Here is a 13,560-nt window from a genome sequence, read left to right as displayed (position 1 = left end):
GCGACTTACAGTAAGTACAGGGACATTCCCCCGAGGCAAGTAGGGTGAAGTGCCTTGCCCAAGGACACAACGTCAGTTGGCACGGCCGGGAATCGAACTGGCAACCTTCGGATTACTAGCCCGATTCCCTCACAGCTCAGCCACCTGACTCCCATATGTTCATACCCCCTCCCCATTCTGTTCTTGGAATAGTGGTGTCCTCCACTCCTCTGAGGATTCCAAAGCTCACGATTGGCCTTGGCGCATGACTTTACACAAATTCAACCACTTTGGAATTCACTGAGGGGTGTGGATTAGTGCGTACCAAATATAAACAGGAAAGGGGGAGAAATCAAGGTGAAGGACCACATGTCCAAGCTTCACCACGGTGAAGAATAGAAGACATTTCTGCAATCGTTTTGATGTATTCTCTGTTTATTTTAATGAAAATATAAACGTACAAAAAATATGATGTGTATTGATCAGTTACAAAAAAAATAGAAAACAAGGCGTTAATGTTTAATCACATGGCGTAATAACAAGTATTGTGTGTTTGTAGATGATAATGGTGCTCATATTGAATCTTGGCACAGAAGCAGTTTATAGGTCAATAACAATCAAAGTTCGAGGCTGAGGTGGAAGTTAGTCGCCATCATCTCCTTTAAGATGCCAGCCTTGTAATGGGGAATGTTCCAAAGTATTTACGTGTCACTAGCTGTGATAGGTCGATTGAAGTCAGGGAGCACAGAGTCTGTTGGAGTCGCGGGAACAGTTTGAGTGAGAGACTGGAGAGGGGAGAGAGAGAGAGAGAGAGAGAGAGAGAGAGAGAGAGAGAGAGAGAGAGAGAGAGAGAGAGAAGGGATGGGGAAGAGGAGGGAATGAGAGCAACAGAAAGACAAGCACATTTAGATGCTTCTTCTCTTGGATGACAAGCCACACACATAAACAACACAATGATGCAAGTGATGTTACAGCGACAACTGTCTTTATCTCTTACGTCGTAATGCAGTCCGATGTTCCTTCTCTCCTTGAAGAGGTTGATGGAGAGGATGCATGAGATGGTGGTCTGGATGATGGTGAAGAGAACAAGTGATGACTTTAGACTCCTGTTCAGTTCCTGGGAGAAATCAGGGAGTCAGATGGCTGAGCGGTTAGGGAATCGGGCTATTAATCAGAAGGTTGCCGGTTCGATTCATTTCGGTGCCAAATGTGTCCTTGGGCAAGGCACTTCACCCTACTTGCCTCAGGGGAATGTCCCTGTACTTACTGTAAGTCACTCTGGATAAGAGTGTTTTCTAAATGACTACATGTCAATGTAAGGAGAGAACACAAAACTAGAACAGGTGTGACCAGGAATATTTTTTATATTGCCTTTTTTTGGAGGGGGGGGGGGGGGGGGGCCGTCACATTAACACATTGAACTACAGCCCCAACAGTACCTCATTGTGTGCCTGGTCAATACATTCACTTTCATCATCTTTCTCTTTTGGGCATGTTATTTGCTGGTTGATGCTGAGATCCACCACGTAGAAGATGAGGGCTAGGAGGGACAATAAGATGACTGCACTGGTCATCAGCAAACACACCCCTACCTGGACACAGAGAAGGGAGGGGAGGGGAGGGGGGGTCAAAGGTCAAGATTGAGAAAGACTATAAAGAAAGTAGGGAAGTTTGTGTGTTGTACTTCGACTCACTATCTTCATATTAGTGTGTTTATCCATCCTTATGGCGACTGCCCCAGCTGCTATGAACTAGTGACATAAAAACAAGTGATCAGAGTGCATCATATGCATTGGAATTAAGAAGACATGGGAAGGATAATGAGGTGAGAGAATGTGTGTGTGTGTGTGTTACCGACAGACCGCTCCACCAGGGCACACCAAAGTTCACACACACTGTGAACTCAGTGAAGAGGAGGGGAATAGAGTAGGACATCACAATCACTCCCAAAATGACCTGGGAGACCTGAAACATGCACAAACACGCACTTTATTATGTGCACTCGCATTGCCCACCAAGCCATTGTATTTCAATGATGGAACTAAAGAATGGCCATCTCCGCGCGCATCTCACTCCTAATGCCTTCGGCTCCCCTTTCTGGATGCTTGCTTTCAGCACTTGCGTTCTGTCAAACAACTTATCCGCGTTGATATCAGTTGTCACGCTCACGGTCAGGTCCCTCGAGACCGTCACAGCCATTCGTACCGGAGTTCTGTTCATTATAGAGAGTTATTTAGTGCGATGCACACCCGAATCAAGCTGACCGATGGTTCTACGTTTTAGGGTTAGGCTGGGCCTTGTTTAGTGTTTGTATTTTCCGTAATTACAGTTAGGATGTCGATAGAAAACAAATCTGAATTCTCAGAATGATCCTGGACAGTTTAAACAATATTGTTCTATTTATTCATTTTAACAGACTGTCATATGTCAAACATTAAACTGTTATCACCAGGCTATTGCCTACGCAATACGCATTTGTTTTGGATAATGATCTTACCTTTCTTCTCAAGAGTAAAAAACACACAAAAATCGTTTAAATGGTCCAAGTGTCTGAAAGTTGCAATTTGAAAAGCGAACTGTGATATATTTCGCAACCCGGTCACGTCAGTATGTACTTTTGTCAGTCTCCGCCTGCTTTTTGGCATCAATATAATGTTACTATAATAGGGATGTTTGGTTTTTCACACAGCTTTAGGGGGGAGTACAAAGGACTCGATAAGTGGCCCAGCATTGCGCGGTGGTTGACACAAAACGAACGTCCTTGTATTGCAGCGTCCCCTCCCTTCAAGAGACCCCACAACGTTTGGGAGAAGAAATGGCTGTTCCACTGTAAACCTTTAGTGGTCCTTAGGAAGAGTACCACGCTTATTTTGGTATTCGCAGTCACTTTCCACTGAGATACAGTCAACAGTTAAAGGTAGGATAAATCAAAATCCATCGCTGAACGATAATGAAAACTATAAGAAAGTTATTACTGCGTTATCTTCCGAATACAAATGAAGAGTTTATGCTAGATATGATCAATCTTTCTTTGAAAAAATAAACACGTCAGTAATGAGGATTAATGGATTTAAACAACATTATCAACAGGTTTTTGCTATTTAATTTATGGGGCATCATGCTGATCTTCAATTATTGTGACGCAGCGTCAGTTTAGTTTTAAATGTACTGGACTCCTATCCATGTAAATGTACTGGAGATCAGATTATCATCTTCACCCTATAGATCTGCTATTCAACCATTTAAAAAATATATATAAATAATTCTAGAAGGAACAGTAAGGAACTAATTTGGAGTCTTTCGTTGTCAATACCTCCCCCCCCATCACCTCCACCCCCGCTTCATTCTGTCCTGTCCTCCCTCTCCCTCTAGTCCTCCCTGTCTCCTGCATTGTCCTCCATCTTTGGCTCCTCCTCCTTTCTCCTCCCTCACATCCGTTTCTCATATAGCAGCATTCCAATATTTCCTAGGGAATGTAGACACATGGTTTTCATTAAGAAACACTCTTTTCTCTGTCCCTTCTCTCTCTCTTTTCAACCGTGTACACTCACTGCTTTTCTGTCAACAACAGCCACAACGTTTTTTCTTCTTCTGGAACCAGCTCTGGAAATTGATCTTGACCTTTGCACTCAGAGAGCAAAGCAGATGGACAGTGTCTGCTCATGCAGAATCTTCATCAGTGGTGTCTGACAGTTGTGTTTCCCTCTTGCTTCTCTTCTCCTCTGTGTACCACTGCTCTCCTCTAGTCTCCTCTCTGCCCCCTGCCACTCTCCTTTCTTCTCTAGGATCATGGCGTCGGGGGAACCAGCTGGCCCCAGGCTGCAACGTCTTTTCCTGCATTTCGATCCTGAGGCTGCTGGCGTAAGACACACATTCGCACGCACACGAACGCGCACACACACACACATTTTATAGTGTTATAGACCTGGATCGTGGCTGTATTAGCTGTATGCCTATTTTATGTCTCACCTGAAAGTACCAATCTGTACCGAACTCCATTATGTAGCTCTGGTGACTGCCAATCAGAGAGCAGACTCTGAGGTGCAGTTCTGTATGTGTCCACCAGGTGGTGACAATCCTGCTGGGGCTCTTCCAGGTGCTGCTCTCTGTGCCACTCTACCACATGCCCATCAGCCTGCCAAAACACTCTTTCCTGGTCCCACTCTTCATCGGTTTTGTGGTGAGCTCCTGATAGGTTAGAAGCCATGTTCGGCCTGCCTCCTGATAATTACATAATTTCCTGGTCCATTAAGTCAGGGGTTCCCAATCCTGGTCCTCAGGCCTGAGGACCAGGATTGGGAACCCCTGCATTAGGTCTTTTCATTGGTTCACCTCAAATCAGAACTTACTTTTAGGGTAAATTAGGACTATTATTCCTACTCTCTTTCACATTCTTTCCTTTCTCTCCTATCTGCCTCTTTCTTTCTCTTCTCGTTCTCTGTTAGATTGTGGCAGCGGGAGCATTTGTTGTAGCCAATGAGAAAAGCCCCAACAGACAGCTGGTAAGATGTTCAACAGTGGTGGGAAATGTCATCACATTTTTAGAAGCCTGCTAAATCTCCCTTCTCGTCCCTCCTCTCCTGGTCCCTCCCCACATTTCCCCTCTGCTTCATCTCTTTGATATTTCTTGTAAAAAAGGGCTATGATACATTTTTATTTGATCAACTCCTCTCCCCATCACAGTTAAAAGGATGTGCCTACAGTAACATAGCCGGCCTGTTGGGGGCGATGCTGGCATTCTGTGTCTATGTGGTCTCCATAGTGTCCCTGGAGCCTGAGCCTGAACGCTGTGAAAATGTTCACAACCAACCCTGGAATAGAACTCAGTGTCCCTCGGACTACCTTGAAGTAAGTGTCTTTTACATGTGTGTTTAAATAGTGTGTGTGTTTGTTTGAAAGACAGTAAGAACTGTCAGACAGATGTTAATTTGTCCTTAAAGACCGCTTTAGCCAACTAAACCAACAACTAATCAGAAAGCATTATATTTCAAATGAAGAGTGAGTTCAACCGTTTTTTTTTTATCACACCTGTGGGCGGGAGGTCTTTGTATCATTCTGTCATTGTGTCCTCCATCTCTCTTCCAGACGTTCTTTACTGCGGTGAACGTGCTGCTGCTGTTCTACAACATCGGCGCTCTGGTTCTTCACTCTCTCCTCTCCGTCTCCAGTTACAAAGCTCTTAAGGGTTACTGACATACAGGCGCATATAATCCCATACACACATCCAATGCACAAATGCAATCACACACACCAAAAAGTGACGTTCTGACAAAAACTGATACCCGTCCCCAGTAAAGATATTTAAACTGGTAAAAAGGACTGGATTGGTTATATCCAGGGCACAGAACAGGTGAAATAATGCACTCATAATTGTAAAAGAGGTGTATCTAGTTTCCAAATATAGGCATTTAACAACGAAAGACACACCAAACACATACAAAACATCAGGAACAAACTTTAGTATTGCCTATAATCCTGTAAATGTAATGCCTGATCACGCTACACTACACTTCTTTTGCCACATTCGTTACAAGAAACGTTTAAGTTTCACAAAGACACGTTTTTTTTCTTACCATGGACATAAAGTTACCTGTATTTGTATGTTCGCACTGTTTGACCCAGATACAAGCAGCTGGATACACTGGGCGATACAGTGCCTGTATGGAGCTAAATCAGGGCCAAATGTTTTGTTAATTCGAAAAAAAAATCTTTAGTCGAAAAACTAAAGCTTGACATTGAAAATGTAAGTTTTGGTTGAAAACTTGAAAAATAAAACCATGTATTCAAAGAAAAAATAAGTGTACCAATTTTTTTTTCAGGTTGAATAATATTTCGATGAAATTTTGGAATAATTTTGAATAAGTTATTAATTTTCAATTTTCACTTTCATATTTTCACATAGTTTCACATTTCATGTTTTCAGATTCAAAACTTTTTTTTTACGGCTTCAAATTTTTTTTTTTGAGTTTCAGTTTTTTTTTTTTTTTTTTCAGACTTTTGTCTTTCCTCCTTTCTGTCCCGGGCCACACGAAGACTCCCGCTGGATGTGAACTATTTACAGTTTTGTTAAAAGTGTCTGAAGAAGGTCTCTTTTCATTTGTTCCTAGAATAGAATAGACAAATACAACTTTACATTAATGCTCTGGCCTGATAAATTACGTTTTACACACTAAACAGAGGTTAACAAAGACACTAGGTTACACTACACGTTAAAGTAAAAAAAAAAGAACTGAGCTTGACTGACTGTAAAAACACCCGCTACTGTACGTACAGTACTATACTGAAGTGTGAAGCTAACGTTAGTTAATGCTAACTTTAGTGCTAGCGATGCTTAATTTCCAGCTTTGTCCAGCTGTCCACCTATTTTCCCCTTTATGTGTTAATGACAAAAAAATGCCACTGCGGGGATGTCCGGGGATGTCCCAATGTCCGGGGATGTCCCAAAGTATCTATTCAAAAAGGCTAATGTCTTACCTGTGCGCTGGCGCCAGCCTGTTGCCTTGGCGGAGCGGACGCCATGCCAACAGCCGAGTCTTCTGCCTCTTTGTTAGGCTGTCACTCATAATTACCGCCTCTGAGTTGAAGCCACGCCCCCTACGCAAAATCGGGGCCAAAAGTCTGAAACAAAAAAAAAAAAACCTGAAAAAAACAAAAACAAAACGGAAACTCGAAAAAAAAAACAGAAACTCAAAAAAAAAAATTGAAGCCGTAAAAAAAATGTTTTGAATCTGAAAACATGAAATGTGAAACTATGTGAAAATATGAAAGTGAAAATTGAAAATTAATAACTTATTCAAAATTATTCAAACATTTCATCGAAATATTATTCAACCTGAAAAAAAATTGGTACACTTATTTTTTCTTTGAATACATGGTTTTATTTTTCAAGTTTTCGACCAAAACTTACATTTTCAATGTCAAGCTTTAGTTTTTCGACTAAAGATTTTTTTTTCGAATTAACAAAACATTTGGCCCTGATTTAGCTCCATACGCCTGCGGACGCCAGTATCTTGGCAGAAAGTCTCTTTTTGCCACAACACCGGCTTTGCACACACGTACATTTACCTAATTACAAATTTTTATACCTTCGACTCTTTTCTCATAAAAAAACACCCACAGTATAGCCTATTCCTGTTATGTTTTTTCTGTTTATATACGGAATAACTACTTATATAATAAACTTTTTGAAATAATGAAAATGTGATTTTGGATTTCTATTAATTGTGTTAAAATGCTGTAAAAAATGCTATAAAAGCAAAATTATATAGGCGTATTTCTTTGAGCATAATGTTCTTTCCATGAATTTGTCCTCCACTTGGTTTATTATAAATCTTTTTAATTTATAGAGCCTTGTTAAGTTTCTTCGCAAGCAGTCGTGTTAGAAGGCCAGGAACTTAACAAATATTTGCCATTGACACAAATGTTCCAATGTTTAGTTTTCAGGTTCCTCCCTTCTGGCGTTAAGGTAGAGTTCTGTCATGTAGGGGTTTCCCTTACAATCAGCTGAGCCATGGATCATACCATTATTCCAGGACATAGGTAAATTGCTAAGGTTGTCATTTTGTTAATATAAGGATTTCTCCATCGGGTCAAGAAATGAGCAGAATTCCTGTTATATTATCGTTCATAAATCAACATAGCAAATTGTTGATATTCTCCGAAGTCATCGTGTTGACCATAAGCTTGACCACCCCCTCGAGGAGATAGAGTGAGTCATTCTCAAAATGGCAGAGATTCTGTCAGTATGAAGTGAAACTTTCCTATTTTTAGCGCTTGAAACCTCTTTAATTTCACTCGGTTTTGATGAATATTGTCGAGGAGACATCAATATAAATTGCTGTTAATAATAACAGCATCTGTCTTAGGTCCACACGACCGACTAATATCGTTGGATAAGGATTTTAATCGCGAAAGGCTGGCTTCCCTCCGAAGTTGACGCTAGCCAGTGCCTGTCATCATAGCCAAACCGATTGTTGTTGTCATTTGCACACGGGACCGTGTGACTAAACCACTGGCTACTCGCTTAGTTAGTTTACTAAACTAGCTTGCTTGGATAGCGATAGCAATCTGATTTTTTTCTTTTAGGGATTGCCTTGCATCTTATCTGGTTCAGGTCAGGGCTTCCGTCCCTATTTCGTCGTCACCTGTCACCAGTCGCTGGTTGATGCCAGTCAATGTGTGCACTGTCACAACCTATTTGATTTGCTAGCACCACGTAAGTACCTTATTAGAGTTTATATATCGTAAACGTAAATGACTAAAAATGACTAAATGTAAACTATCCGCATTCATTTTCTAATCTAATTTGTTTTGGCGTACAATATGTTCCTGAAACATGTTTAGCATTGATGTCAAACCAGCTAGCTTTGTAATAGGATCCTCTTTAACAAGAAAGACAGCTTCGTGGGTGAACTTACAAGCTATCATAATTTCTTGTTAAATTAGTGTCTTGTCTTGCATGATAAGTTACATAAAATCAAGGAATTTAGAATCATGGTGGAAAATAAAATTTGTGTACACATTAGTCATTCATTATGTATTTTTATTTTCTGTTTGGTGCCTCAATCTGTGTGGTTAGTGTCAAATCGCATCTTGACATCCAGTGATTTCCCCTTTTAATGTGACCTACAGCTGACCTGGCAAATCAATGGACAAGCTTCAGGACCTCAGCCAATCCGAGCTCGAGGAGCTGCTGGACAACGCAGATAGGGTGGAGTCTATGGCATTGGAATCAGATGAGGTAACAGACACACCTCCATCACTGTTCCCTCAGTCGGTATTGAGTAGGGTTACAATAGGAGCCTCTCCTAAAATGACTCATCTGTGAGGATTCTCATTCTCTATCTCTTTCTCTCCCTCCTTTATCTCCTGTTCCTTCTGCTCTCTCTCTCCTCTCTCTCCTCTCTCTCTCTCCTCTCTCTCCCTCCCCCAGATCCAGAACATACAGCTGGAGAGAGAGATGGCTCTAGCCTCAAACCGCAGCCTGGCTGAGCAGAACCTGGACGTGAAGCCTGCTCTGGAGAAGCAGAGGGAGAGGCTGGTGGAGAGGTACTCCCAACTGGAGAGCGTCAGAGATGCCTACAGACAGCACTGCAGTCTCAGAGGTGAGGAGAGATGGGAGAGGGCAAGGGATGGAGAGATCGATCAAGGGATGTATGGAGAGATAGACCTAGATGTGGGGACGGGGGACGGGATGGAGCGGTGGATGGAGGAATGGATGGCAGGGTGGGAGGCGGAGGGAGCATGGGATGGAGAACAGATGGGTATGGGATGGATGGAGAGATGTATGGATGGGAGGTGAGAGGCAGATCGAAGCATGAAAGTGAATAGAGAGGGACATAACTGTGTGTGTGTGTGTGGAAAGAGATGTCCTACTTAGTTCATTTACAGTTGGTCTTTCAACAAACACACACACACGGTGCCGTTCGGCTGCCAGGGTCTCCTTGGAGACGGCTGTGTCAGCTCCAGTTCCACCACCATAAGCGCTTTAACAGGAAACAACCCATGCCGCATGTGAGCGCGCCCACGTGTGTGTGGAAGGCGTGTGTGTGCTGCATGTGTTTTTCCAGCACTAAATCTCGACAGAGACATAATTCCTGGCACTACACGGCTTTGTGTGGGAGGTGAAATCATTTGTTCTTTCTCTTTAGCTAGCTAACTCTCTCTCTCTCTTTTTTGTTCTTCTTCTTGCTCTCCCTCTCGTTCTCCCTCCTTCGTGTATTCCTTCTTTACCATCTCGGTTTCTGTTCATCATCCTCTTCTCCCTTTTCTTCCTCTCGCACACGATTTCGTCCTCTTTAATCTGTCATGTCTCTTTACATTTAGTCATTTATCAGACGCTCTTATCCAGAGCGACTTACAGTAATTACAGGGACATTCTCCCCGAGGCAAGTAGGGTGAAGTGCCTTGCCCAAGGACACAACGTCATTTGGCACGGCCGGGAATCGAACTGGCAACCTTCTGATTACTAGCCCGCTTCCCTAACCGCTCAGCCACCTGACTCCTCTTTCTACTGCCTCCGCATCCGCGTCTCTACGGTTACCATCTCCTCACGTCTTCCCTCATCCCTCCTCTTACTTCTCCCCTTCCCATCCTATCACCCTCTTCTGCCGACTCTTCCCTCCAACCTTAACCTCCTCCGTCTCTCCATCTCTCCAGACGGGATTGTGGGCCAAGTGTCTCCGGAGGGGCTGTTCACCAGGCTGCAGACAGAGGGCGCCAACACAGAGGCCGAGTCTGAGGTGCCAAGCACACGCCACACATCTCTCTATCTCATATCTCTCTCGCTCGCTTTCTCTCTTTCTCCATCTTCCGGTATTTATAGTGTAATACTTACCTGTACTGTATAGCATGACCAATATGGAAGCATATTGATTACATACATACATTGATTCTTGTAATGCGTTGATCCAAAGAGACGTACAAAAATGTATAGAGCAAGGGCACTCCTCCGTGTCTCATTTAGTCTTTCTTTGCTTGTCTTCCTGTGTTCATCCCCCTGTACCAGGCGCTGGCAGACGAGTTCCTGGACGGCGCTCTTCCTCTCGACACGTTCCTCGAGCGTTTCCTCGCCCTCCGCTCCCTCGCTCACAAGAGACGAGTGCGGATTGAGAAGCTGCAGGACATGCTCCGACAGAAGAGTGAAGACGCCGCCTCCGACGCCGCCCAGGGCGCCATGACATCATCACAAGCATCAGCCAGTCAGGACCCCTCAACACCATCGCCATGGAATAACCAAACGCATCATCAGCCAGCACCGGCCCCGGGTTCCCAGCCGGCCAATCACAGCAGCTTCCAGAATGCCACGCCGAATGCCGGTGCAGGCGCCGCCCTCCCTTATACCCCTTACCCTGTCTCCCCTCCAAACCCAGCCCCGTCCGCCGCCTCTGGGGGTCCAGGCCAAGGCCCGGCCAATCCCCCTGCTCAATTTCCTCCTTACCCCAGCCCCGGCTCACCCTTCACCCCTGCGGCCGGCTACGCTGCGCGGCCTGGCTTCGGGCCCCCCGCCTGCCCCTACCCCACCCAGCCCACTTTTCCCGGCCCCCCCGGCCCAGCGTTCAGGCAGTACGGCCCCCCTAACGCCGGCCCCTACCCCTCAGCCTACCCCTACGGAGGGGGGTACAGCTACCCCACTGGTCCCGGCCTGCCCAGCACTCAGTCCCCCACAGGGAGGCCAATGTATCGGCCTGGATACGGAGTACCCCAGCCCTACTCCTGAATCTCCTCCTCATCTGGTCTCCTTTCTCCTTTCTTTTCCTGTCTCCTCCCTTCTCATCCTCCTTTCATCCTCCTCTCACTCTCTGTCATCACGAAGGCACAAGCTGTTTGTTCTGTATCTCCACGGCTCTTTTACTTATGGCTTTATCTTTTATTTGAACACTTGACTCACTTCTCACACACTCCATCTCCTTTCAATCTCTCTCGCCCTCCTCTCTCCCTCCTCTCCATTGCTCTGCCGCAGTCTCAGGTCCTGTTGTTGCTTCTGGGTGTTGTTGTGGGTGCTGCCTATTGCCCCTGTGTGTGTGTGTGTGTTTCTGTGTGTGTGTGTGTGTTTCTGTGTGTGTGTGTGTTCATGAAGCTCTAAAGCAATCTGTCGGACCTTATTTAACACATAGGTCACACGGCACAACCCCTATGTCGTGTGTGTGTGTCTTCCACAGACACAAGAAGTGATACGAGTGGATGTGCAACATATTTCCACATGCACATCCTTGTTTTCAACACACACACACTCCATGGCCGCTAGATGGCCCGGACACATGACAATGCACACGTTATTTGTGTCGTTGGTGCATCACAGCAGCCTCCCGCTCTTCTAAGGCAAAGTATCATTACAGTGCAGAGATGTTAGCTCCTTCATAATTCAGTCGTTCACCCTGTGTTGTGTTTCCGTGTTCAGAAGCCCAGGCGCACTCTGCATTAAGATCTCTGCGCATGTCATCCGTCAGCAGACTGGAAGGCTTGCCCTGCTCTCCTTTCTGTTGCTTTTATTGCTCCCCCCCCCCCCCTTTCTCCTTCTACTTCTGCATGTTGTCATCCCTCGTTCACCCCTCTCCTCGGTCATGTCTGTGTGGTGTGAAGTTTCCTGGCGGTGGTGAGGGAAGTTGTCCCGTCAGGCGTGGGGTGTGACGGACTCCTGTGTGTGTGTGCGTGTTATGTGTGTGTTGTGTGCGTGTTATGTGTGTGTGTGTGTGTTGTGTGTGTGTGTGTGTGTGTGTGTTGACGTCTGCTCACTGTGCTCCTCCTCCATCACCCCTCACTCCTTTCTCTCACACACACTTTCTTCTCGCCTCATTCCTTTCAACTCTGTTTTGACCTCACCCCCCCTCACCCCCCCTCACCCCCCCTCACCCCCCCTCGTTCAGTCCCTCTCCCTCCCTCCCCCACAATCTGCTTGTTGAAATGAACTGATGCTTGACAATGATAACGAGAAAATAGTTTTATTTCTATAAGTTCATTATCATATATGAGAATATAAATGAATTGTATAGAATGATAACAGAACAGAACCTGATACTACTACATGTGCTTGTAACAAGGGAAAGGTTATCATGTTGACATATCTTCCTGCTCTAGTGAGCACAGGAGCCAAGTACTGTCTGGAATCACCTCAGTTATCTCTGATTTGTGATATGTGTTCGATTGTTCCTGCCTGGCACAATAAAATCAAAAGGCTGTTACCAAAAATGCTCAGACCCTATCCACCTGACCCAGCCAGCCAGCCAGCCAGGCAGGCAGACCTGAGCAATTGCTGAAGAAAATCTCGAGAGGATTTCAAACATGACTTGGGCCCGGGTCTAGATGGGAATGGGAGGTAGGGGGTGGGGGGGGGGGTGGGGGGGGTCGCAGAAGGGGCTTGGAGGGGTTGGCATCGGGGCTGAAGGGTGAGAGTACCAAGCTACATAAGGCCTTGACCACATCTAACTCCCATTGTCTCTCCAGGGCTGGTGCACCTCATTGACATCATAGGCCATGCTCCTCTCTCTCTTTCTATGCAGACCCCTCCCAGGAGGGTGGGCAGTCTCACTGAGCATGTGTTACAAATGTAATGTAAACGCACTGTTACTACTATGAGGCCACTGCCCTATGGAGACCATGGAGGCCTTATGTAGCTGCTATGTAGGGCCTTTTTTATCGGCTTGACTAGTCTGTCTGACTGGGGTAGGCTGGAAACGAGTGCAATCCCACTACAACAATCCCCAGCACTGGTCCTGGTATCCACTGACCTGTAGGATCACAGCACTGCTGGTTCTCACCACGCTAAGCTAATCAATCACCCATTAATCCATGGCCCACGATCAGTCACTCAAATCTAGTAATCATGTGTTGGTGGCCCCCCCCTTTATATTAAACTTTGTCGACACTAAGTGCACTAAGTGGTACCGAACCTGCTACACCGCCAAGGAACACGCCACCAATCGGAGAGCTTGTTTTAACCACGAGACGGAACTCTCTGGCCAATCAGTGCCCTTAATTGATTGATCACTAGCTACTTGTTAGCTGTTGGTAAACTATCAGGTAATTTGACATTGAGCCAGCAGTGCTGATGGTCCAGGGGGGTGGGGTGGGGCAGGGCAGGGG

At 45.3% G+C, this 13,560-nt stretch overlaps 3 protein-coding genes across 3 annotated transcripts; 2 read left to right on the top strand and 1 right to left on the bottom strand.

Annotated features, from left to right (window-relative positions):
• Nucleotides 1-396: 396 nt before the first annotated feature.
• tmem176 (transmembrane protein 176) lies at nt 397-2,628 on the bottom strand. The gene is made up of 7 exons (XM_062478443.1): nt 2,477-2,628; nt 2,053-2,191; nt 1,834-1,944; nt 1,674-1,730; nt 1,419-1,571; nt 977-1,096; nt 397-764 (listed from the first exon to the last, which is right to left on the bottom strand). The coding sequence occupies exons 2-7, from the start codon at nt 2,176-2,178 to the stop codon at nt 681-683; spliced, it is 651 nt and encodes a 216-aa protein (XP_062334427.1). The 5' UTR covers nt 2,179-2,191; nt 2,477-2,628; the 3' UTR covers nt 397-680.
• Nucleotides 2,629-2,677: 49 nt separating this feature from the next.
• si:dkey-9i23.16 (uncharacterized protein LOC571915 homolog) lies at nt 2,678-5,636 on the top strand. Its single transcript, XM_062478445.1, has 6 exons — nt 2,678-2,896; nt 3,726-3,840; nt 4,046-4,159; nt 4,425-4,481; nt 4,663-4,827; nt 5,065-5,636. The coding sequence occupies exons 2-6, from the start codon at nt 3,769-3,771 to the stop codon at nt 5,170-5,172; spliced, it is 516 nt and encodes a 171-aa protein (XP_062334429.1). The 5' UTR covers nt 2,678-2,896; nt 3,726-3,768; the 3' UTR covers nt 5,173-5,636.
• A 2,045-nt stretch (nt 5,637-7,681) lies between these two features.
• Nucleotides 7,682-13,539, top strand: vps37c (VPS37C subunit of ESCRT-I). Its single transcript, XM_062478432.1, has 5 exons — nt 7,682-8,194; nt 8,611-8,719; nt 8,912-9,083; nt 10,138-10,220; nt 10,487-13,539. The coding sequence occupies exons 2-5, from the start codon at nt 8,627-8,629 to the stop codon at nt 11,195-11,197; spliced, it is 1,059 nt and encodes a 352-aa protein (XP_062334416.1). The 5' UTR covers nt 7,682-8,194; nt 8,611-8,626; the 3' UTR covers nt 11,198-13,539.
• Nucleotides 13,540-13,560: the final 21 nt, after the last annotated feature.

The sequence above is a fragment of the Osmerus eperlanus genome, chromosome 14 (assembly GCF_963692335.1).
Source record: "Osmerus eperlanus chromosome 14, fOsmEpe2.1, whole genome shotgun sequence".
In the NCBI taxonomy this organism is placed as follows: Eukaryota; Metazoa; Chordata; class Actinopteri; order Osmeriformes; family Osmeridae; genus Osmerus; species Osmerus eperlanus.
The sequence above is the reverse complement of the archived record's forward strand: the minus strand, read 5'-3'. Positions and strand labels throughout refer to the sequence as shown.